This window comes from Antennarius striatus, chromosome 5 (genome assembly GCF_040054535.1).
Source record: "Antennarius striatus isolate MH-2024 chromosome 5, ASM4005453v1, whole genome shotgun sequence".
Taxonomy (NCBI): domain Eukaryota; kingdom Metazoa; phylum Chordata; class Actinopteri; order Lophiiformes; family Antennariidae; genus Antennarius; species Antennarius striatus.
This window is the reverse complement of record NC_090780.1, coordinates 17,264,123-17,289,992: the sequence shown is the minus strand read 5'-3', so window position 1 is coordinate 17,289,992 and position 25,870 is coordinate 17,264,123. Positions and strand designations below refer to the sequence as shown.

Below are 25,870 nucleotides of genomic sequence, written 5' to 3'. Positions count from 1 at the left end.
GTGTGTGTGTGTGTGTGTGTGTGTGTGTGTGTGTGTGTGTGTGTGTGTGTGTGTGTGTGTGTGTGTGTGTGTGTGTGTGTGTGTGTGTGTGTTTAAGTTTGTTTGGGTTTTTTTGTGAAAATAAAACTTAAATATAATGATATAAGTATAATATCTGCAATGAGGTGAAGTGAGGCCAAAGGCTGAACTAAGACCCTTAACTTGACCGAACAATTCTTTCTCCTCTTAATTATTCTTCTAATAAAATCACTGTGGGCGGTCTGTGAAGTGGAACTAATACCCTTCCCCTGCTCGGACTCGCGGTATGGACCCTTGAAGTAGCTGGGGGCCAGCAGTGGGGGCCCTAGTCCTTGCAGCCGCAGCAGCAGCACCACTCTCCGTCGAGCAGCGGGACTCCAGCCTCTCACTTCCCCAGCTGCTGACGTCAGCTGGCAGCCTGGGCTGGACTCGCCGCTCCGGACGTAGCGCCTAGAAAAATGCTGCTCTCCGTACCGCCAAGGGCAGGAATCAACCCATACAACGGCTATAACAGCAGAAACAACAAAAAGGTAAAGGCTTTCGGGATTTTTCTTTTCATTTTCGGGTTTTCCTCCCCCCGCAGGTTAAAAACACGCCCGTGTCTGAGGCGAGCGGAGAAAAGAGCGTTTGTGACAGCGGAGCGCGCCGCGGTGTCCTTGAAAAGCTGCGTTTAAGTCAAGACTTGGTGGAGTGGAAATATAGCTTCAAGCAGCCGTGATGTGTGTGTGTAGTGTGTGTAGTGTGTGTAGTGTGTGTGTGTGTGTGTGTGTGTGTGTGTGTGTGTGTGTGTGTGTGTGTGTGTGTGTGTGTGTGTGGGTGGGGGGGTTTAGATATCGTTCGGTCCCGTCCCGGTGTGTGTGTGTGTGTGTGTGTGTGTGTGTGTGTGTGTGTGTGTGTGTGTTGTTAGTTGTGTCTGTGTCACTGAAGGGATGTAAATATGTCTCTGTTCGCTCCTTTGGAACCGTCAGCGGTGGAAGAGCAACTTTTACGCGGAGCCGCTTTTACGCGGAGCAGGATAGCGCGCCTGTGTCCTGGAGGTGTTTGTGGAAGTGGGGGTAGGGTGACGCAGAGCCGGAGGGGTGGTGGTGGTGGTGGGTAATATGGTAGAAAATGCCTCTTTCCCTCGGTGAGTTTCGGACAGCAGTGCAAAGCGTTGAATCTGTTTTTTTTTTCTTTTTCTTTTTTTTTTTAGTCTCAACCAAGTTTGTGAAGTTTTTTTTTTTTTTTTTTCATGGTTTCCCTTCTGAAAGCGGAATACGCCCCACCCCTAGAAAAACTCCAGCAGACCGAGATGACTACATCCCCACAATTATGACTCCTTCTCTCGTGGTTCCGTTCTTGTGTTGATGTTTTCAGCTTCACACCAGTGTGTCCAACATGTCAGGAAGGGGATAATGAAGTTAATGAAACATTTAGAAATGTAAAGATTTTTTGGGGGGTTTGTAGTGTCAAAAGTGGTTTGGATTATTTTAACATGTTTCTGTCAATTCCTTTTCCAGTAGTTGTGTATTTATTTCCATTTCATCATCCAGAGGAACATGTGACTCATCATTATGGACCCTCTGGGGTAAGTCAGGCAAATGTTTACCCCCTTTCTCAAAAAATAAAATAAAATGAGAAAGAGGCCCCAGAATGGCATTCATATTGGCATATTGTCTAGTATCAATTATAAACCTCTTTAAACCTCCCATAAATGCACCGCCAACACCCTAAAGCCCCCTGAGCGGGTGCCCATCCAGCGCCTGTATGACAGCTGGGTGTTATCATACATACAAGTTAGTCAATGCAGTGAAACATACGTGTCTCGTCACATGTTGCTCAGATGTGCATGTGTCATTTTTTGAATAAACTGCAGCACTTAATGATAAATAATCAAACTTTGAACCGAATCGACCGAAATAGTCTGTTTTCAGCATTCCTGATTGGAACGGGTCATTTGCCAGCCTGGTGCTCTACCTGGTTGTAAATTTCTTGTTGTGATGTCGGCAGCTATATATCCAGCATTTGGTGGCAGAAATAATACGTAGTCCATGAGCGACTACAAGTAAAGGCCCACTGTGGACACGGCAGATTTGATGAATCAACAATGATGGATCTGTGTTTAAAGTCCTTTTCAATAACAGCAGGTGCATTTACAAACATTTTTCTAAAACCTTAAGTGTTGCACAGGTCAGTGTTATTGTTGTGATGAGTCACATCCAGTTGGCAGAGCTTCAAGAGCAGATTGTCCTCAAATGCAGCAACTTGTTCTCTGGAGGAATCGCCCTTTGACCCCTCTACATGTGCCGTTTTTTGACTTGGCATCTCTGCGAAGAGCCGTAGTTGTGATCGATCACATCATTTACGTCAATATGTCCCATCCCCCTCTTCTTCACAGAGTGCTGTTTGGCTGTTAATTCTGGACTCATTGATGATGATGATGATGAATGTTTCTAGGGGCAGGCAAATTCCACACGGGCAAATTCCTCACATTATAGCTGGTTGCTGTTTTACGGGGAGACGTGTTGCCTTTATGTTTGATTTCACATCCACAGGAACCACGCTGACTCCTGTCGTCCTGCTCGGTACTACCGTGTGCTCCCAGCCTCCAGATGGCATTTTGAATTATGTGTCTTCACATATTGGCTGTCTGGGATCTCGGGCACCACCTGGATGCTCATTCTCCCAGATCTGATGTCAATACTCAAATCTCTCAGGGAAAAGACATCGAACTGTTTGTTACACTCACATATTTTGATATGTATTTTGCAATTTACATTCTTTTCATACTGACTAAATCCTGACATGCAGCTGTATATATATCGGCTCCGTCCGAGTTGGATCTGACCTAAGCAGGGCATGCAAATCTTATTTTATATTCATTCAGAGAGGACAAACACATGTCTTACTTGGTGGTAGGAACTGGAATGTATGTAGTGGGTGTAGGATGGAAGGTGTGTGTAGCAGCTGTCAGTGCATTGATTTGAATACATGAACTTAACATCTATTTTATGTAAATGAAGCATAGGAACATAAAAAGGTAATGAATAAAGAAGGGTACAGAAGACGTCTCCTCTGCTTGTTTTACCCGTTCCAAGCTGCCCCGTTTCATAAAGCGAAAGTTCATAGATGGGTCAAGTTCTTGTGTTATGATTCCTAACATTTCCTCCTCCCACCTCCCGCTGCTCATTCACATTCTGCCATACCTGAACTGCTCAAGTACACAAAATGTGTCTTATCACCAAAGAAATATTCCGAGCAGCGATAATAAGCGTGTGAGCCCGACAGCGAGGAGGTGTTTGGTTGCTGTTGTGCTGAAGCCAGCTGTTCATTTCCTCCCTCAAATAAATAGAATAAATGTTCCTAAATTACATTTTGTTGCTGGTTGGCTTGTGGGAAAAGGACAGAAAAATCACAGGAGGCGTCATGATGTGTCTGGAGGTATCGCGTGATTCGCTCATGGCTGAAGCAAATGGTTTGTTGTTGTAATTGTCAGTTTTCAACTCCACAGGCGTTCAGACGTCAGCGGCGTTACCCAATTCTTTCCTCCTGTGAGCCAATGCTGTTTAGAAATATACTTTTATACCCTGTTAATGGTTCTGTTACCGGGTTGATTTAATTTAGTTGCTATGTGGAAACTAAACATTATCCTCTTTTACACACTCTGTTCAGGACTGGACTGTTGCTCCTTTATTGGGCCTAATTATCAGGTATAAATGTTCCAAAAGCGTAACGAGTGTCTTTGTTGTACCGGCAACAGAAAACCAAGTAAAGGTCCCACTTCTTCAGTTCCAGTTTCGGGAACGCTAAAAAAAGTTTAGCGTGATTGATTACCATAGCAACAGTCTGTCAATGTGAATTCAGATCTGTGCAAAAATATCATACTGACTGAAAGCATAAAGACATACACAATAATAATTTATAAAGTTGCCTCCGGTATAGTAAATAAGCTTGAAAGAAAAAAACAGTGGTGTTAACAGGAATCCCATCAAAAACATGGCAGTGCAAGACGGTGTTGGTAACACAATTTTCTTTACTAAAGTATTGCACCTCATTAACCGTTCAACTCAATTATTTATGCTTTCTAAATCAGTGTGCATTTCTTCTGGTATATGGAAGACTAAAATTGCCAAAATGAGAAATTAGCAAGCAGGGGAAAAGCTGAGCGCGTAATTAATTTTGAATGACAGCTCTGACATATTATGCAATAAAGGAAAATGCGGAAGTAAAGAGGTTTGTGGAAATGAAAAAGGAAAATATGTATGGATAATGACGCAGGAGAAAAATGTGCAATTAAATCACAAAACTAATAATGACTGCTGTACATCACTGGATGATATGGAAAATAAAAATAACTGATCTTAATAGATAATGCATACGGTATTTTCTGCACCATAAGGTGCACTGGACTATAAGGTGCACCTTCAATGAATGGCCAATCTTAAAACTGTTTTCACTAGAACAAGGTGCCCAGCATTATAAGGCTCATAGAATAAAAACTACTGTAGTGGCTGTGGTTGCGTTATGCATCAACTAGATCGAGCTGCACTACAGGGATTGCATTCACGACTCTGTGGCCTATTTGAGTTTTTTTCATATATGAAGCACACTGGATTATAAGGCGCACTGTAGGTTTTTGAGAAAATCAAAGACTTTACGTGTGCTTTATAGTGCGGAAAATACTGTATTTCATATTGCAAGTTCAATAATTGGCTTTAGTTTTGGTATAATAGATTACGTATTGACATATTGTGTGTTTAAAGCACCAACTAGATGTTGACAGATGAACAGGATTTACAGTAAGTTGATGCTAATGTTTTACAAACAACTGTTGTTGCTGAAATCGGAGATTCTCTCCAACAAATGTAAAACACGGCAAGCTGAGCCAATGTTATGAAACGGAATACGTTTCCTCCTCTTCATTAGGCGTGTCGTCTCTCCTCTCAATCGCCATTCACCATTTTTAAAACTCAAACATTGCTGAGGGTCATCAATGCAATGTTTGGTATGTGGCCGGGGATATATCGGTCCAGTCTATGTGATGAGTCACAATCTGTGCTTACATCCAGTTCTCCCATTGGAGTGAACATAGTCAGGGCCTCCCACTAGTCGTCACGAGCAGCGACTGAAGTCAATAATAATACTCTATACTTGTAATAAAAATAAAAATACTCTATAAAAAAAGGCCCAGAATAATAATTCCAAATAAATAAAATGAATTTGGCTGCAGTGGGCGGTATAAACTTTTCTGTAAATTCATCAAAAGAATGACTATTATTTTAATGGTGGGATGGACTATCAACTGGTGGAGTTCTGTCTGTGCATGTTCTGCACAATGATGCATTAGGAAGTTGGTAGCTTTAAAGGGATGGCGTGTTCATGGGTCATTGGTACCAATGATATTTTTTGTGCTTGCTTCCTCTCTTTTGTTTCTTCCAGTGTGAGTAAGACTGGTTTATCATGCTCCAGCTTAATTAAAAGTATCATAATAACTTCAAAAAACTTATTTGGTCACAGGATTGAAGTCCATTTCTGGCCACACGTATGTCATTTCTGCACGTCAAAAGGCTGTTCTAGTTAAATGTGGTGGCTCATGTAAAAACCAGATCCAAAATTACGCAAACAGCTGAAACCAACCCAGCAGTTGGAATGACTTCAGTCAGAACAGAGATAGGTGTCCATGCTACCCGGCTAATGACCCGTCTGTTCACACTGAATATTCATACCGGGCCGACTCTCTCAGCTTTCATTAATCACAGTTCCAAGAAAGTCAGTCAAGTTAGCTTCACGTCACAGCATAGCAACAAGCAGGACGGATCATTGTTTGTATTGTTGTGAAGAGGAAGTCCAAGTGAAGAAATGTTCACGTAAAAGCGTGTTTTAACAGGTTGACAATAGGAAATAGACTACATGCTGATATAATTGCTGTCTGCTAGGACGCGTGTTTGCTCTGCTGCATAGTTGATCCTCTGAGAACTCACCTTTGTCCTACTGGATCTCTGCCAGGTATATGTTTATCTATCTCTCAATACATCAAATGTTATTGAAGTGACTCGACTTTCAGTACCATCCCATTGACCCAGCCAACCTTTGGTTTAAGCGTAGCAGCGCTGAGTGCTGCAGGGATGCCAGACGCTCGGTGGTCCTCACATTTTGTTAGATCTCTGGCCGAGCCGAGGGCCGGTGTTTGCAGGTATCTGTTTCCCTGCTCCCCCCCCCCCCCCAGCTCTGGCCACCCGATCCAACTTGAAAGCCGTGCATGCATGTTGCATTTGCATGAGTTCCTGATCGACGCCATTAAGGCGCAGACGGTTTGAAGACTAAATTGGGCCCGATGAAAAGACAAAAGGAAGAAGGGAAGGGTGGGAGACAGAAAGGAAGGATTCATAAACGAGTCTGGACGTGAGTTGGGTGCCCCTGTCACCTGGTTGGAATGCGGGAGCGCTGAGTTCAAATGGCCGCGTGATAAGATCGCGAGCAGACTCAGAGGATTTCCTGCTTTCCACAATACTGCAGCTCTGCTGTTCAGTCGCCACCCAGGCGACCCACTTCCAGGCCTCACCTAAACCTCCCATGTCATCATTTACACTCTGTACGTGGTAAATGTCCCATTCCGTTAATTGCCACTTTCATTTCTCCCTTGATCTTGTTGAAACAGGAGTAGGAAGACAAATTGTCCCGTTTATGGGGCACTCATTGAAATACGTGTAAATTCAAAAATTCAATGTAAGAGTGGAGGACGTAACAAACCTTCCTTTTATGTTGTAACGTGTGTCAAAATTTGTCAATGTTGTGTAGAAAACTACAAGAAAAATATTAATTTTCCTGATTAAATGCATAAATTTTGTCTATATCATTTGTTTCTTATGATACAGTGTTAAAATGAAACAAATGTGATGCTCCAGAAGTGAATGATTTCTCCGATGACTCACTGGTCCCAAAGTGGAGATGGTGCGAAGCGGCATCTCAGAGTAATTCTATACAAGCTGGAAGCTGCGTCTTCATTCAGCCGGGCAGTAAATCAGCGTTCTAGCATGTCATTTGGTCAGCTGGTCGAAGCGTTGGGCCGCGTTCCTGCCTGAAGGGAAGACGGGCTGTCCAGGGAGCAGGAAGGCAGGATATGGGAGGGCAGACGGACTCCCAACAGCCTGGAAATCCATGCTGTTCTGCAGGTCAAACTGGGGTCAGCTGGAGAAGCTCACGGGGTGAGAAGGATGTACAAACTGGAATGGAGGGACGTTTAAAGAGATGCAGTCGTGTTTAAAGTAGAATAAAGGTTTCATCCATTCAACAAGTGAACCATTCTTCATGGATTTTATGTCAGCACTTAAAATGTAAGGTTTGGTGGACTGAGAAGACACTTTCATTGTTCTTTTCTATTGTTTTCCTATGAATTGGGGTTAGCTTGGGTAAGGAGAAAAAAAGTCCTCAGAATTTGGTCAGATTGCTGCAGCGTCTTAAATATAGGGAAATCTGTTTTTTCTATTGAGCATAAAATGATTGCTGTTCACCATGTCAAGTCTTTTTCTACACCCGTTTCTCACTGGTGGTTGTCGTGAATCCTCTGGAGGTTCATGTTTCAGATGCTTCAAGGGTCGCATCACTTGTGGGAAATACCTGACTTAATGCTGGAACTGTCCATCAAAATGAGAAAGTCCTTAATCAGCTACCAGGGAGGTTTTATGTTCAGCCTGATCAGTTGGTTGGTTGGTTTGCTCTCTAGTTGGATTAAAGAAAAATACACTGTTTTTATTTTATTTGGTGGAAGGATTGTGCCATTGACTATGGATTACTGATACTACCTTGAACACTGGCATATTGAAAGTTTCCCTAATATATAAGTCTTTATGGAGGGGTTGGTCATGGATCAATCATGCTAAACAGACATGGATTACACCTTTTTGAAGGTTTTGAATTTACAGAATGACATCCTCGGTAGAACACTCAATGTTATTAAATAGAATTTATTTTTTTTAAAGTCTTTTCTAATGCAGTGATCAGAACCTCTTGGCATCCATATCTCACCTGTTATGGTGACCGTGGCTTCACTTTGTTTTGGGACAGTCAGAAAAGAGGGCAGCAAGAATTATATTTTGATCAATTTTATTTTCTAATGGGACCCATTACTCGCACAACAATGGTGCTAAACTTCATTTGGCTTGTACTACATGAGGGCAGTTGACAAAAAGAACATCAGCTAAACGAGCTAGCACTCTGAAATTAAAGCCTAAAAGAGCAAAGTACTTTTTTACTGAGGCGTTTCAATTAAGATGCTTTAATTCACCAGCAAGTACGACGAACCGAACAATTTCCATGGCACTAACTTGCACGTCACTGGAAAGGCAGGGTTGGAGAGAGAAAGGGAGCTTCAGATTACTTTCCACAATAAATGTCTCAGGTAATACTATGTACTGTATATTTGGACTAAAAATCCTAAAGCTGTAGACAAACAAGCATCTTTTGGCATTTTATGATTGTGTTTTTGTGTACACGTGAATTCATTTGTGTTGCAGACTTGTTATTTAGGGGTTTTGTTGCACTTCGTTCATTCATATTCACCTACTGACATAATAAGGGACACGCTCTGGATTATATGTCTTAATTCTCTTCAGGAATTGCTCTGTTTTTTTCAGAGTCGCTTACGATGGAATGTGTTTGTTGACAATTTCATTAAAATGTTGAATTTGAGCCTCGTTGTGTGTTGTGTAAATACATAGTCTGTGTACTCCTTCTTTTGAATAGCAGACATCTAAGAGCACATGCCTATGTTCTCTGCTTTACTTTGTGGAGGGTGTGAGTCCGTCCTGAAGGAAACGAACAAACACAAACACTTTAAGGTTTCTTCAGTGTAGATCTGACAAGAGCGGCATTCCTTGGTATCGCATCTATTTGATGAGATTGGTTGACGTTGCTGGTAATTCCGGTGAGGCCGTGGCTTCCTGCTGGGCTTTTCCTAAACACCATCGGTCTGCTCAGTGACCCTCTCCTTTCTCCTGAAATTAGCCCATTGTCTATTTGTCACCTCTGTCTGTTCGGCTCCTGAAGCGACACTCTCCAGACTTGCGGCCCCGAGGCCCGTCAGAAGGCATATATGTTCTTATTCCTTCATAAGGAACACTGAATTAAAAGACTCAGCTGTTAGGCTGAGCAGATTGAAGTCACACCAAACTTTTTTTCTTTTTTTTTCTCGCTTGAGCCTTAATTGAAAATAAGCCAGTAAATCTATTCCTGGAAAGAAAGCGTTTATTTTTCTTAACAGGCTTATTGATAATGAAATCCCGTTTATCCCAATGAAAATATTCATCTTCCTGGTTGCGCAACCCTTTGTTTAGTTTCTCTCAGGGGGTCTACAGTCCCAGAGATGATCCACAGGTTGTTGCGTAATGTCTTCAAATTCCTGGTGGTGACTCAGGAGCTAAATTACTTCCATAGTTTAAAGCTAGTATTCTGACTCTAGAAATAAAGTAATCCAACTTCAAATGAGGAACATTTTAGATCATATTAGCATATTGAATCATGAGTGTCTGACGATGTATTGTCAAATTTTAATGAAGTGCTGTTGTGCTGCTTTTATTAATTTCTTTCAGATCTCTTTGTTTCATGTTAGCTGTTAACTTCAGACATGAGAGGAAAATGTTTGAAGGACTGTTGAGTCTGAGATTACTGCAGGTTCGGTACGGGTGGAAAAGCAAGCTTGAACAGATGGCAGCCATTTATTTAGAGGTATCTGTTTTTATAATGCAGATGTAAGGTGAGAAGGCAGTGTGAGGTATAGAAAATGGTTCACATACAGTTTAATACTTGATTCTGCATCATCAGATGAACTAAATGTTAGGCCAAGAGTTTGGCTTGATATGCACCGCAAGATTGTGTTTGTGGTTCCAAAAGTAAAAAAGAAGTTACCCAACATGGAGAAAGCATAAGAGGCCCCTTTTCCCTATATGGATAGGCAGCCAAGAGGCCCCGCATTCCCCCCAGAACGCAGTATTGGTGAGTGTTGACATGAAGCCTGTATGATATCATTTTTCACAGCTCCCACATTATCGTCTGTCCCTTCCCGGATTACTATCAGCATCTTTGAGTTTTTTCTACTCTTTGAAGAATGAGTAAAATCGCTCTGTGGCTCCAGTTTTTTTGCTGGTGCTTGAAAATCTGAAGTGTTTTTGAAGCCTTCCGTTGTGTGTTCTTACGTTAAAAAAAAAAAAAAAGTAATTCTGATGTTTCTCTCTCGTTGCAGCAGGCCTATGTGTCCTCCGGCCACCAGATGGCACCCCCTAGTCCCAACACAAACAGTAGTAGCAACAGCAGTGGAGGGGGAGGGGAACAGCTAAGTAAAACCAACCTGTATATTCGCGGCCTCCATCCGGGGACCACAGACCAGGACCTGGTCAAACTCTGCCAGCCGTGAGTCATTTCCAGACTTTTCTCCCAACACGTGTGTTTTTATCACGCTCACTGAGTTACACAACATGAGTCTCATTTATGAAGATGTTTGACAAAAACCCACTCATGTTGTTTCCTGCAGATTCACGACAAAATCAGCAGCGTGTTATGTCACATTTTGTTAAATATTTTCACATTCAGTTAACCGAGTCAAGATGTTACAGGAGTGGTGAGAGCATTTGTGCAAGATGTATCACCAGGGTTTGACTCGCCACAAGAAAATGAAACACTATGCATCAATGCATCTTAAAAAAAAATAAAAAATCAAGTTATATATTTTCTTGTGTGCGTGATTGTCTCTGGATACAGACGCAACGTGTTGATTAAACACAGGAAGAATGTTGCTTCCTGCCTTTTCGCTAAGCTAAGCTAAGCTAATTGACGTTCTGCCTGAGGTTTCACAAAAATTTAAATTAAAATAGATTTCACATTACTATCACCAGTGTAAATAAGATTTTGTTCTTGATGACTTACCTGGTTAAATAAAGGTTAAACAAATTGGTTTGCTTTATATTAAATATTCAACTTCAAACACTAATTTAAAATGTCAGAAAATTCTGTGTGAGACGTATTAAAATAAACACTTTAAAATGATAGGAGATTGTTGCATGACTTGTCTATAGGCGTGATTAGATATTTTAGTTTTAATTATCAGTTATTTTAGTGTGCATCACTCAACATGTAAATGGAAGGTCAATTTGAATCGGACTGTATTCTGACTAAATATTCTGCCTGAAGTGGAGCAGCTTTTCTCTAGACAGTTACGTTTAATCTGTTTGAACTCCGTTTGGAGGAAGATTTTTTTTTTTGTCAGGAAGGAAGGAAGAAGGAAACATGTTTTGTGAGTGACAACGTTACATAACCACGGTTTGATTGAATTTTGACAATCACATGAGCCTGAGAAATTGTCTTGAAAAATGGTGGCAGCGTAGAGGAAAATGAATAAGGAAGAAATTCAGATGGGATGTGACGCTGCAAAGGAGGAGAGAAGGGGCCGGAGAGGGGCAGAGCCTGCTGCTTCCTCATGTCCTGATGTAACCTTTGGCTTTTTGTGAAGCTCAACAGCCATGAGCTAGGACTAACACACACACCTAGATAAACAGCCTCGAAAATGCTCGCTCTCTCACACATACAGATGGATGGATAGAATTTTGTGGGGGGAAAAAAAAAAAAGTCCCCAAACTGGTTTGGGCTGCTGTGTGTTTGGGCAATGCTGCACGTCACAGATATTATTAGTGAACTTTGGCCGCGTACTTCCACAGGTCATTCACAGTAACGGCATACCTCTCTGAACAAACACCGGCAGGAACCAAAAACCCTGATTTGACCATGTTAACGGTGCAGCCCCTCCCTCAAACATATTTGTGTGTCTTCCTCCACTTTAATCAGAGTAACACTGTGTAAAAAGCCTCCCTAATCCACAGAACAAATTTACACCTGTCGTATCTAATAGCCGTGTTAGCGTTTTAGTGTGCGTTTACTGCTCATACATGGAACGGGCGAAGGAAAACCTGAAATCTGGGGCCGGTATGTGAAGAACAGGGACTCTGGAGTGAAAGCAGGGGATGGACAGAGAAGCCATTGTGGGGTTGTAGAAAAGCAGAGAGGTCTGTAGGTAGGGTTGGAGGGCTGCACTTGAAGGGGAAACTTAAACGAGAGGGGAAAGAGTAGCACGGCCTGCTGGGAAAGAATGTCGGAGAGCCATATATGGGTCAGAGCTGTTTTTTAAGTCCCTTTGGCCTCCACCGTGAGGTGGGCTGATGTAAGAGGACCATCAGGCAGACCTTTGAACTCTCAACTTTTGTTCTTCTCCTCAGTCCTGTGGTATTATCTCGATAGAACCGGTGTGGATTATTGTCAGAACCGTAGTGACGTCAAGAGACTTTATTTAGTTTGTGATGACGTAAATGAAAAGCATGTTTTCTATCGTGTTGTGGCACAAGACGAAGCAAATCCGGTTCCAGAATCCAAATGCGGTCCAAGTCAGTCAATATTTCAAAGGTTGCCAGGCAAATAAACACAAAAAAATTTAATTAGGAATCTAACTTAAGACTGTCCAAAAGTTTTTCTGTGTCAGTACAAAACAAAACTGGACTCAATTTTCACTTTTCCCAAATCACAGAGCTCGTAAATGTTTTCTGTCTCGGTATTTTTTAATCTGCCGTCTTCAGTGTTCGGGGATAGAATAGCACTACAGTATCTCCAGTGTGGACCTGAAAGTCTTTGATTTGTCAGTACGTGAGAAGAAATGGCTGACTGCCAGACAGTGTTTTGTTTGATACGAGTTCATGTCCTGATTCTTGTTTGGACAAGATCTTTTCAAACCATCTATTTTCAAAGTCTTAATTTGGGGTTGTTCAAAAAAAAAAAAAAAAAAAGGGAGAAGACACAAAATAATAGTGACACATTCCACAAACAAAATCATGCAGTGTTTGCACATAGCAGACGTCTAATGTAGAAACCAATCGTTTGGCTGCTGGATTTTTTTTTTTTGTCTTTTATACTTTCATAACAAATTTAGTTTTAGTTTATTTTCAAATTTGTTTTTCTTTCTAGACGAGATCCACTCAGAGGTTTAATATGATGGAAACCAGCAGGGATGTGCTGAACACTGACTCAGTGCTTGTACGAGTTTGTTTCTTCAGCCGCACACTTGTGATCCAATACTGATTTCTTTCAACTGCAAAACTTTTGGACATTTTAAAAGGTCATTCAAACATGGATTTATGATTTATTGGATTTATTAATGGATTTATTTACCTGATTGATTCTGAAGATGACTGACATCAAACCATATCACAACAAACTGTAAACATAATGTATGGAAATGACATTGAGGCTCAAAGAAATGGGACGTTTCCTTCATAATATTTCTGCTCTCCTTTCAGTGATTTCTGCACGCATGTTTGTGCATTGAATTTACAAGTCACTGACATTACCGCACTCGTCCAGCTGTGCTTTCCTAACAAAGATACATGGCCTGTTAGTGAATACACACTTTAAAAATGTGGCTTGGATAAGGCCATAGCATTCTGTGATTTGAGTCGTGACACGGGATGTGACTGCCGAGGCAGTTTTGAGTCACTTTGGCTGACGCCTGCTGGAACCAGGTGGGAGCATAGGACCCAGTGGCTCGCTGAGAGAAACGGGTGGAAAACCAAAGAGGGGGGCAGAGGGACGTAGTGGGAAGGAGAGCGAAGCGGAGAGCTGAAGCATCAGGTTACATTGTATATTCCGCCCAGACGCCATGTCGCCCAAACAGAGGAACGCCAGCCTCCCTCCCCAGACGGGGCAGTTCTGTTGTTCTCCAGTAGAGCTGATACACTGTCTGATAGCTGCATTACATTAGTCCACACATCTTACGTAACACTTACATTGTTTTTAAAGTGGTTTTCAAACCATGAATTTTTAATGATGGTGAATGTGAGGCTTTTTAACATAAAAGACTCATTTACTGATACAAATTACCCCCTCGAACCCTCGTCTCAGCATGTTTTTACTTTTATTTTTCTTATAATAAGTGTATCATCAAATTAGTCATTGTCTGTGGGATTATATTGAAAATTAATTATTCACATCCTCGCTAAAGGAGCCTTTACGGTTCAGGATCTGCTGGAGAAGACCGAATCTTATTTTGAAAATCATTCTTAAGATACAGCAACAGTACAGTAGATTAATTCACAATGTTCTCCTCTTTCTACTCATTTGATTTGACAAATTTTTCTAACAGTAAACCCTAGACTGAAATAGGAGGTTATAGGACACTAGCTAATGTTTCATCCACCCTATGACATCTTATGTGTGTGGATCAGCCAACAGGAAGTTGACTTGGAAGTCAATACAGTATTTCACTTTCAATACAGGATTGAGCTTTATTTTAAGTGAATTTATAATAATTCATTCATTTTCTACCGCTTCATCTACCGTAGCGGGTCACGGGGAGATGGAGCCTATCTTAGCTGGCACAGGGCGTGAGGCGGGGGACACTCCGGGCACGACGCCAGTGCACCGCGGAGCCACACACAAAGACAAACAACCATACACACACACACTCACTCCTACGGGCAATTTTGAATTTATTATATATTATAATTTTGATTATAATATATAATATACCAAACATAGGTGCATTATGCACAGTGTGACTTTGTGACACAGACACGCCTGGAGCAAATAGTTTTTGCTGTCTCCTCTCAACATCCGCTGTCATCAGTAGACCAGAAGGGTGGTGGCAGATAGTTTTCTTTGACAATTGACTGACAGGTTTGATGGCATGAAGAAACACGCATAAATGGTTACACCTTTAGTCACACAGATTTAAAACGCGTGACAGGGAAGGTATTCTTTTGTCTGCACCTTTTTCATGTGGTCTGTCATTAATTGCGGTTTCTGCCCTCACAGTTACGGTAAGATCGTCTCGACCAAGGCCATCTTGGATAAAACCACCAATAAATGTAAAGGTGAGCCGCGTTGTGCCAATATGTCTTTTTTTGTGTCCATCATTGGAGGAGGGTTGTAACGTTTTGGGATTTATAATCAAATCTTACCTGCTGAATTACAGAGTAAATGTTGTCACTCCCCTGTATCTGAAATCCACAGCCGGGATATGGTTTGTTTAGTTTGGTTTAGTTTGGAAACAGTGAGCCTGAATTAGTCCAAAGATTAACAAAAGTCTTCCTCACCTGTTAGCACCTCTTAAAGTCATAAATTAACATTTTTTTATCATGTACAAGACTCTCTGTACAATCAGGTTAGCTGGTTCCCCACTAAGTACGCTCAACTAGACAAAAAGCATCCAGTCTATAACTTCATATTTAACCTACGTATCTGATACCACATTTATTTGTTCCATCATTATTTTTTAATAACATTGACAGTGATTTTAATTCAAATCTGTCTGTTTTACAGGCTATGGCTTTGTGGACTTTGACAGTCCAGCGGCAGCTCAGAAAGCTGTTACAGCCCTGAAGTCCAGTGGGGTCCAGGCTCAGATGGCCAAAGTAAGAAATCAGCCGACCCTTGATCAACATTCAAATTCACCACCATTCACCCTTAGGATTGATCAGCTTATGATCCAGTTATGTGTGACTCTTCTCAGATGTGTTTTGATCTCTAAAGCTGATCTTTAACCATCATAACTTCTGTCTCTGTGAGCACAGCTTCAGTATCTGTCATTCCGTCCACTGTTTATGTGAAGTGACCGTGACAGCAGTGAGCGTCCTGTTGTTTCAAGAAAAACCCTGGTTTACTGGAAGCGTGTGCCTGTTTGGTTTCTCTGGCTAGATGTGTGTTGGCATCACCTTCCTCCTTGCTTTTTTCATCCCTCGCTACCTTTGCTTTCATCCTCATTGTCTCCTCTTCCTCCGTCGCCCAGCTCAGCGCCTTCTCTCCCCTCCTGCCCTCAGCTCCACACTCGTGTTTGTCGCCATCCTGTTTCCGTTGTCGAGCGTGTTCTGAGCTCTTTGTGCGAGCGTCTGCAGTCAAAGCCACTCTTGTCGGCCCATTAAGCTGATCCTTCTGGCTCCCCGGCTCCCCATTGAGGGAACCCAGGAGGGGTTGCCACTACACACCCGCTGTCAATGAGTCAGGCACAATGGGCTGGCATTGTCTGCCGTCTGGGCCCGGGCCTGGGGTTGACACCAGGACTTAATACATCCCACCCCAGTGTCTCTGCCCCTCCCACTTAAACTACACCCAAACATCCCTGCAATGTAACACCAGGGTCTCCCTCAGCCCAGTAACAGATCCACTCTTCCAGCTGACCTGAATCGGTCCGGTGCAACTAAACCCCGAGCCTGAGTTCACCGAGTGCCACACAATCCTGACAAGTGGAACTGAACACCAAAGCTAGACTTATTAAGACAACATATGCTCAGTCACGGGTGTTGATAACTACTATAAAACCTAAATATACACAGCTGCTTCAGAGTCACTGGGTCAGCTCAGGTGAGGGTCAGCCGTCATCTGCAGTGGAGAATCCCTTCACCTCTAGACTCTGTCAGCGCTTCTCCACCTGTTTGCCCCTCCACAGCAGCTGGAGTGTTTTCCACAAAGACAATGAGCCACACCTTGGCCCTCCAAGTCCTCCAGAGTATAGTCTGTCCCTGAATGGACCATCCCGGCCCCGAGGCTGTAGGCCCAGAGGAGCCACGTGCAGAGGGGCAGTGGAAACGTGAACAAAGTTAAAAATAGATCCTTTCTCAGTCCTCATTACCTCCCTGCTGTAACTCATACACACTGCTCGACACGCAAACAGGCAAATCCAGCAAACAGACACACCTCAGCAGACGAGGCTCACCTAGAGCCTGACACGCAAATGGAATGTACTCATGTGTCTGGGCTGGGTCCAGCAGCCTCTTCATATTGCTGGCAGAGTGTCTGAATGTGAAACAGGATACTGTCTGCTTTCTCAGGTGTAAGGAATACAGATAGAAACAGACATTTTTGTTCCTTTGTCATTCAGCCTTGAGTCCATTAGTCTCATCTGTCGCGCCGTGGGTCAAATAATAGTTGTACTGACACGCCTTTGAATGCTCACTGGTTACCTCTTCAACAGGTAACCCGTGACTAGGACAGATTAGAGCAAATCTTCCATGTCAGAACTCTCTGGGCCTCCTTTGTCGACATGAATGAACCCACTGGATCCTGGATGTTCTTCCCTATTGGACGGAAAAGTTCAGATGGTTTTCTTCAGATTTGTTTGATGTGGATCTGACAGTTTCTTTCATGTACAGTTGAAACACTCCTCTACCAAAGAGGTTATGTTTCCACCAGTGTGGGTTTGTCTGCCCTCACGTTTGTCTGTCAGGATAACACGAAAACTATCAGACAGGTTTTGATAAAACTTAGTAGGATCTAACAGGAGATAGCAGCTGAAGAAGGTGAAATTTGATAAAGTGAACAGTGTCAGGATTTTTTTCTTTCTTATTTTAACATGACCAGACAACACTTTTTTTATCACTTTTTTTAATCACACATAAATGTATTGAAGGATTACTTATTTGATGGAATAATCCATCAAATGTTAACAATAGTGTTTTTTATCCATCAAAGTACTGATTGTTAGTTTTAATTCTAGGGTAGCTTTGCATGGCCAGAGTGGTTCTATGAGGATCGAACTATTACTTTAAGGTGCAATGACAGAGTGCACATTTGCTCTCTCGTTTTTAGAGGTCGCAGAATTATCTGATCCTATTAAGTGCTGGAAAAGAGGAGACTTGAAATAGACTTTGATGAAAAAAAAGAGGCTGTTAATCAGCAGGGACTCATTCATCCCTTTCCCTTCTTTGGTCTTTTCTGCCATCCTCTTTCATTTGCAAAATTACTCAAGACTCCCACTACTTCCTATCTTGTCTGCTCCTTCATTCCGTACAGAATATCAGCCTTTTGAACTGCCTGTTTCTGCCAGCCTGCCTCTGCTCTATCCTCTTCCTTCACTCTCTGTTTTCCCTTCCGCTCCTTTTAGCCCGTCCTCTTTTCTCCGGGTTGCCAGGGCTCCTGTTGCTCTCTGTACTCTTTAACTTCTCGCCTAGCTTCCTGTCTGCTTCTGCAGTTACACAGGGTTTCACTTTCAGGCTAGCGCCGCAAAAGTCTGTCAGTGTCTGAACTACTTCTCATTAACCGACTCCCGGCTGTCATCGACTTTTAATTAGATAGCATTTCACCAAAATGTGTGACTTCACCTTTGCTGACGAATTTTTATTTCCTGATATCAGTATATTTGTGCTTGAAAGTGGATTTTGATTGCCTGTCAGGCTTAATTGAGGCAATAGGTGACAAATTACTCATGGTTTCACTTTATTGCTATCTCTTAAAAGCTTTTCATCCTCATCAATCCCTGCGCAAAATGACGTGCAACACAGTGCACAGACTCTCATGTGGCCTAGAGTGAATGCAAGTGTTGATGGAAAAACAGCTCACATCATTCCTATATGGAGATTTATGCAGCATGAAAAAGATTTTCTATTTCCACAAGAAAATTCAGACAAAAATTTGTGTTTTTTTTTAAATAATCAAGTAGAAATACTTCCCCCAGTGAGACAGCCGAAGGCAGTAAAATAATCTGTTGGTATATCAATGAAACAAAGAGAATCATGTCTGATCCTTGTGTCCATTAACACCACAGCAACAAGAACAGGACCCCACCAACCTCTACATCTCCAACCTGCCAGTCTCTATGGATGAGCAGGAGCTAGAGAGCATGCTGAAGCCCTTCGGTCAGGTCATTTCCACACGTATCCTACGAGATGCTAACGGGACCAGCCGCGGCGTGGGATTTGCTAGGTGAGAAAACATGGGCGATGATGTCTAAGTGCAATTTATGCAAGAAATAAAAGGTTTTCCATGTGCGGTTGTGGCTTTAACATTTAATTCTACTTTGTCTGCATTTCAGAATGGAGACCACAGAGAAGTGCGAGGCCATAATTCAGCATTTCAACGGCAAATTCATCAAGACTCCGCCAGGAGTGCCTGGTGTGTGGATTGTTTTATACAATGGAAACCTGATATGGCTGTTGTTGGTTCCAGAGTGCAGTGTTTTGTTTCCTGCTGTGATCGATAGATTCACTTTCTTTTTTCGTGTGCTGCTTTCACAGTGCCCACAGAGCCCTTATTATGTAAGTTTGCAGATGGAGGTCAGAAGAAGAGGCAGAACCAGGGGAAGTACCTTCAGAACGGAAGGCCCTGGGCTCGAGACGGAGATGCGGTGAGACTTCTTATACTTTAAAGGAATCTTTGTTGTTATCTGTTGCGTGTCTCGCTGGAAACAATCGTGAAAACGTCACAAAGTTAACCCTGACCCCAATCCTAACATCATTGGATGACCTCACTGGTTCTGAATCCCATGTATTGTTTTCACAGGGAGGAATGACGCTTACGTATGACCCTACAGCCTTACAAAATGGGTGAGTGGTGCACATGAACTGACTGAGAGCAGCCCCTACCATCCAGGATAAACTTTGTGTAGTGCTCAAACTGTAGTGAGGTGCTGCCCCCTGCTGGGAAGGGCAGGAAAACCACATTACAACCATCACAGAGGTGAAACATGGTTGGTCCGTCTTCACGTTTTCTTCTTTCTTTCCTGTCTGGCCACCAGCTTCTACTCCTCACCCTACAGTCTGGCCCCAAACAGAATGATCGCCCAGACTTCCCTCTCGCCCTACATGCATTCACCAGTTTCCTCCTACCAGGTAGGATTAAATTGATGATGCAGATAATGCCTTTGCAATGATTCTCCGCCTTAATGTTCGGGCTTTTTTTTTCTCATTTCAGTTCTGTGTCAAAGCTCTCATGTAGAATTTCTATGATAATGCAATATTACGTTTGTTGGTCTAAAGGTACACAGCCCGTCCTGGATGCACCATCAATCATACCTCATGCAGCCAGCTGTAAGTATTCACTCTCTCCAGTCACATGATGCCTGTTCACACTCCCTAATGTCCCTTGGATGGATTGGAGAGCCGTAAACCCCTCATCTCATTGTCGTACATATAGCTTCTCGACATTTTAATGTTTGACTCTTATTTTAATTATGTCTATGGTCCAATCAGTTATTCAGGCTCTGTGTTTGTGTCCTTTTTTGTGTATTGACAGGGTACAGTTCTTACCCCAACAATGGATCACGCTATGTCCATCCAGCCCACCTCCATGATGGGACCCCTCACCCAGCAGCTAAGCCATCTGTCCCTGGGCAGTACAGGCACAGTATGTAACACACACACACACACACACACACACACACACACACACACACACACACACACACACACACACATTTATGACTTCATTTATCCATGTCAAACATTAACTCCGTTTGTTTTTGCTGTTTTTTCAGTATATTCCGGCCAACACAGCTATGCAAGGGACTTACATCCCCCAGTTCACCCCAGTGCCTCCCTCCAGTGTCCCAGAGGTATGAAAATATCCCTCAACCTCAGCTGCTTGGATTTGATGTTCCCATGAAGTGGATGACTAATAAAAAAATGTTGTCAGTAGGACTTTTCAAAGTTAAAAATTAGAAAATCAGATTTTCATCATCAACAGGGTCTTGTGTGTGTGTGTGTGTGTGTGTGTGTGTGTGTGTGTGTGTGTGTGTGTGTGTGTGTGTGTGTGTGTGTGTGTGTGTGTGTGTGTGTGTGTGTGTGTGTGTGTGTGTGTGTGTGTGTGTGTAAATGGAAGAAGAGATTTGGACAGGTGTTCACTCCCGGCTCAAGGTTGGATAAAACATTGAACGCATTGAGTTGTAACTACAAAGAAGAGAGAATTTGAGCTTTATTGGATAGAAAAACAACACCAGGTCATGAAAACTGGTAAAGACGGGGAAAAAAATGCCTGCTTTAGGAACGGTAAGAGGCTGGAAGTCAGGCTTTGATTTGATGCAATCAGTTGGGTGGTGCCTGGAGGATATGATGGAGCAGAACTGCAGCAATAAACCCTAACCACGTTGTAAATAATGAACACTTTAACTCATTGACTGCCAGGGCTTTGTAGCAATTGATCTCTTCCGGCAGACTTTCTGTGATTCTCTGGACATTCATCTGTGTTTCTTGTTCTTGACCGATCAAAGATGTTTTGCTCACAGCGACTCAGTGTTCGTTTCCAGGTGAGCTCTGACAGACACAAACTTTGCTGCAGCATAAGCTGCCTCAGCTTCTCCGTCTTCCTCTGACTGGCCACCCTCCTTTCCATAACTGGATCGCACCTGGTCTTGTATGTGCGTGTTATTTGTGTGTCAGCACTCTCTTTGGGTCACTGATTGGGTTCCTCTCTGTCTACAGATAAACATCACTGGGACACAAAGATTTTTGATTGGATATGAATGCCAGGCGTAAACTTTATTAATCTTTATCACCTGTTCATGTCAGCTGTTCTCTGGATCACCCCTCAGACTTAGGACATTCTCTTTAATTTTTGGACGGCAGTAGGACATTTTTTTTTAAAAGTCTATTTTTTTTACTCTGTTAACTGTTGTCTGGGCAGACACTGGGCAGACATCAATAATCATATTTTTGTATTTCTAGGAGAACAGTGGTCAACAGCAACAGGTTGCTATGGAGACTCCCTCAGAACACACAAACTACTCGTACCAACACGCCAAGTGAAACTAAGGTATGATTTTCTCAACTCTGTCATCCTTGTTGCAAAGATCGAAAGCAGATCATTTCAGAAAGTGTCCTATAGGCAGTGACAGTGATGGTTTTTATCCGCATTATGGCTCCAAGTCACATTAAAATAGAGATGATTTAAGCAGTTTAGTACTTTTTATCCACATCCATTTGCCTGAAAGCAGAGAATGACTGACAAATAGGACCTTAATAATATTGTGCTAGTTGTTTCCAACAGTGGCCAGTGTTAATGCTAAGCTAGGCTAACATCCTGGTGGCTCCAGCTTCATGTTTTGTGCTGGTTGGTCTGATGGTCTCTGTTAGCAAGTTACACAAAAATGGACCTGCTGGAGAAGCAAAATGATGTGGTATAAAATTTGTGAGAGTAGATGTGATGTGTTTGTTTCACTGCTGAGTTGTGTGTGTTTTGCAGCTCCCAGCAGGGCGGGGCCAAGGGGACCAGATGAATCCAACCAAAAAGGGTTCAGCTGGAGGAGACCTGCGCTCCGAATCATCACCAGGCACCCGGACTTGAACATGGATAACTAAAAGGAACATGTTTGTGTGGGCGTGTGCGTGTGCGTGCGTGCGTGTGTGTGTGTGTGTGTGTGTGTGTGTGTGTGTGTGTGTGCGCCTGCATTTTTTTTAAAGAAAAAGGACAACACTCATATTATTGGACTTTTCTGCTCACATCCTCAAGAGTTGATCAACCAAAGGTGTGAAATCTTCATCACAGAAGATCTATTTTGATCTATTTTGATTACTGAAAAAGGAAGAAAGTAAGAAGTCAAAAGAAAAACCAAGAAAAAAAATTAGGAGATGAGGAAAAGTCCCAGAGCATTATTTTTGTGCACGTAATATAGTAAAATTCTTATTTTTTAAAATAGCATTCTGGACATTTCAGGGTGATTCAAACAAGAGTTGAAACACAATGTGTCTTTTATTATTTTTTTCTTTTTGTAAAATATGCAAACTTCTATTTTTATTTCCTGATGTGTTGTTTGACATTCTATTTGCAGCAGTGGGGATGACAATATGTACAGATTTAAACCGTTACAAACACTTTGCTGGTCTGATGTGTGGCGTCTAGTAAACAAACCGTTTAAAGCTACTTCTACCTGTAACTGCTGCACAGACTTCTATTCAGGCCGAGATGATGATGATGACATAGTTGACTCAAATTCATGTTTAGAACTTTCAAACATTATTCCATCAGTGAACAATAAGACAATCAGTTCTATTTATATTTGAATTATAGGTCTATTTTTTAGAGTTTTGTTTTTTAGATCATTGAAGCAAACATTTATACAGAGTAATTTATTTAATACTATAGTCTGTAAAGATACGATGGAATTGATCTTTACCCAGCAGAGTAGTATCTGGCTTCCCCAAATTATCCATAGGAATTGGTTCAAAAGCCATCAAAACGACATGACCAGCTGGTCCCGTGTTCCGTGTTCCTCCATGCGTGTCTATCAGAAGTGGTTTTAAGCGGTTTTGTTGTGGCGAATGTTCAGGTATCATCAAACTCATCCCGTCTTGAAGGGATGAAGTGAAACATGTTTTAAATCTGAGTAGTTCGATTATGTGTACAAAGGAAAATGCAGTTACTAAATTAGTCTATTTTAGCTGAAGCAATGAGTGAAATCAAATAGAAGACGAACACGAACCCTGAGACGAACCGGTTAGAGGCTGAAGGGAGCAGTGAGTCGTTTTGGTTTTTTTGTTTCAATGCTGCTGTCGTCACCTGAGTTTGATTCTTTTGTCAGTGATTTCTCATTTGTTGAAAGATATGTATTTCCTTTTGTCCTTTTTTTTGTCACTTGAAATCCCTGAAGCATATTTGCCTTATTTTCACCGATTTATCTTTGAAGCAGTGACTTTATCTGTAGACTTGAGCTTTTTATAGAGAGTAGATCTTAGTTTTTTTCTGTTTCACGAATTGATGCAGTTTATTTGGTGGACATCTAGTTTTGTTTTCACCCCAACATCCATCCGTTCATAGCCTTGCCGTGTGTCCTCATGTAGTGTCAGGCTTGCTTTTAAGAAAAGCCTTCCAGAGCAAAGAGCTGTACCAAACAATGGCTATAATATGTACTGATGCTGCATTGTTTGTGGCTCGAAAGGTTGTGATGCATTTGAGTGCTGCGTGAGTCATCTTACGGAATGGACCTCACACCATCATGTACAATACATTCAGAATAGAGTGTTCTATGTAGACATCTAGAACTGTTGATATGTAGATATAGGAGTTGTGGTTTTACAAAGGACTGCTCACCAGACCATGGAAGTGCCATTAAAGACAAACTTTACAGCCTTTAGTGAGACAGCTAGTCTGAATGAAATTGTGAGGGATCCAAAATTCTGCAAAAACTGTTTCTAGCTAAGCCTTAATGTTATTTCTCTGGATGAACTGCCTGATCTCTCATAGGATTGACACTAAGTTGTACATACTAGCGTAAAATTACACGGGTTTCCGTGTGGAGGAGTTTTTCCTTCCCCTCCTCAAACATCCATGTTTGAATCCAGTGGAAAAACAAGCGCAATGACTTCTTGCTCAAGGTTTGTGTTTCGATGATCCTGTTTTCTTCTTTGTGTTTTTTTTTTTTTCACACCTCAATATTTTGTTGTGCTGCTGTTGTTCATTTCCACAACCAAAGATGTTGTAACCGCCCGTCTTGTAGCTCTATGTTACAAACAAACGCTCTCATCCACAGATGTGTTGTGTGCAGCTGGGTGTCGAATGGCTTTTTTTTATGGGGGGTTGGCCACACAACATCCCACATATTTACTACAGTTTAGGGCTTTGTGACGATGTTTAGAGGACTACTGTAATTTTTTTTCTCAATGAACAGCTGAGAAAATGATGACACTACCGTTCAGTGTCGTACCGTCACATACGTTACACACAAGCAGCTCTGTAGGAACTTCACCGGCCTCCCAAGAGGAATCCACAGCCGTTCAGGACAAGAGACGTTTTTACATGAGAGCTATTTTGTAAATAGTCTTTATTTTTCCCCTTTTCATTTCTCCTTTTGCACCATTTTGCTTGTTTCTTGTGTGTTGGTTTTTTGTTTTTTTTTGCTTTGGATTTTTTTGTGGTTTTTATCCGTTCTCGGTAACACGGTGACAAACAGGTTGTCAGATCCAGCGCACCATGAAGGAAAATGTCATGGATATTGTTTAGATGTTCATAGAAATGATATTCCATGTATTAGCCATCACTTTTAATACGAAACCAGGATTTTGGAACTATGAAATAACCACTTGTTACAATGCAGTGTTTATTTATTTTTATCTTATTTTATTTACAAACTCCTCAGTAGAGATAATATTATAGGAAATCCCAGTACCCTTTAATGAATTAACATAACGGAAATTAAATTGAAATAATAGGAACAAGTTGTTCAACGTGTGCTACACAGATTTGACACAATATTTGTAAGAAAAGAAACTCTTGCACTTATACTTTTATTCAAGATCGATTTTAAAAATGCTCCTTTTGTCCATCCTGATGGAGATGTGATGGCTTATTTCATAGCTTCAAAATGTTTTGCTGCTAAAACAGGATTTCCAAACAGGCGAGTAAGATGGTGCCCAGGTTTGATTTTCAAATTGCTCCGCTTCCCTCTTTTTTTTTTTTCTTCTTAAATTACCATAATTGAAACTCAGAGGTGTTGTCTTATGGTGTCGTTTAACATGAGAGAGTTAAAACATGCCTTGTTACTTCATAATGTCTCAACCAAGCTTGTGTGAATCCCAGGCATTTTGAAAATCAGGTGGGCTCATCGTACTCCCTGCTTGTGAACAGTTTTCTTATTTATACAAGAACTCATTTTGTACAGTTTTGTTAGAGGAAAGATTTTTTGATATGTGGTTATTTTGCAAAGCCTTTTGGCTACTTTTGTCTTCCTGTGCCAGAGTTGCTAAATTGTCTGTACGTGTTTTTTTTTTTTTTTTATTGAGATAAGAGTTTCCTCCTTTCTTGATTTTCTCTTTGAATTTGAAAATGTCAATTGTTCCTTTTTTTTAATAAAAGCCTTGTTTCAATGATCGTATGATTTTCTGTTGTCAACCAAGAGGAGTTGGGCTGCTGTGTAAAATAGACATAAAACAGAATTTGGTCATTTCCTGATTCCTTTTTCACATAGTGTTTAACAGTTCTGTTCCGAACACAAAAAATGTTCATCAGGAAAAGGTTTGTGTGGAACTGACTGGATTCTTTGCTTTGTGTACATTTTATACGGCAGTCCAAATATTTTTGGAAACTTTCTTAGAATATAAATGATTTCAGGAGATGACTCAGTACTTCCTGCTGATGTTATTCC

At 41.7% G+C, this 25,870-nt stretch overlaps 1 protein-coding gene across 2 annotated transcripts; it reads left to right on the top strand.

Moving 5' to 3' along the window:
* The first annotated feature begins 345 nt into the window (after positions 1-345).
* LOC137595020 (RNA-binding motif, single-stranded-interacting protein 2-like) lies at positions 346-25,592 on the top strand. Of its 2 annotated transcripts, none has more exons than XM_068314798.1 (14): positions 346-548; positions 10,238-10,401; positions 14,842-14,900; positions 15,349-15,440; positions 18,566-18,723; positions 18,833-18,912; positions 19,035-19,144; positions 19,300-19,343; positions 19,535-19,628; positions 19,776-19,826; positions 20,032-20,142; positions 20,273-20,350; positions 21,459-21,546; positions 21,976-25,592. In XM_068314798.1, the coding sequence occupies exons 1-13, from the start codon at positions 477-479 to the stop codon at positions 21,537-21,539; spliced, it is 1,194 nt and encodes a 397-aa protein (XP_068170899.1). In that variant the 5' UTR covers positions 346-476; the 3' UTR covers positions 21,540-21,546; positions 21,976-25,592. The 2 variants fall into 2 exon arrangements, with proteins under 2 accessions (XP_068170899.1, XP_068170898.1); XM_068314797.1 differs by having other exon boundaries at positions 347-548; positions 10,235-10,401.
* The last annotated feature ends 278 nt before the right edge of the window (positions 25,593-25,870 follow it).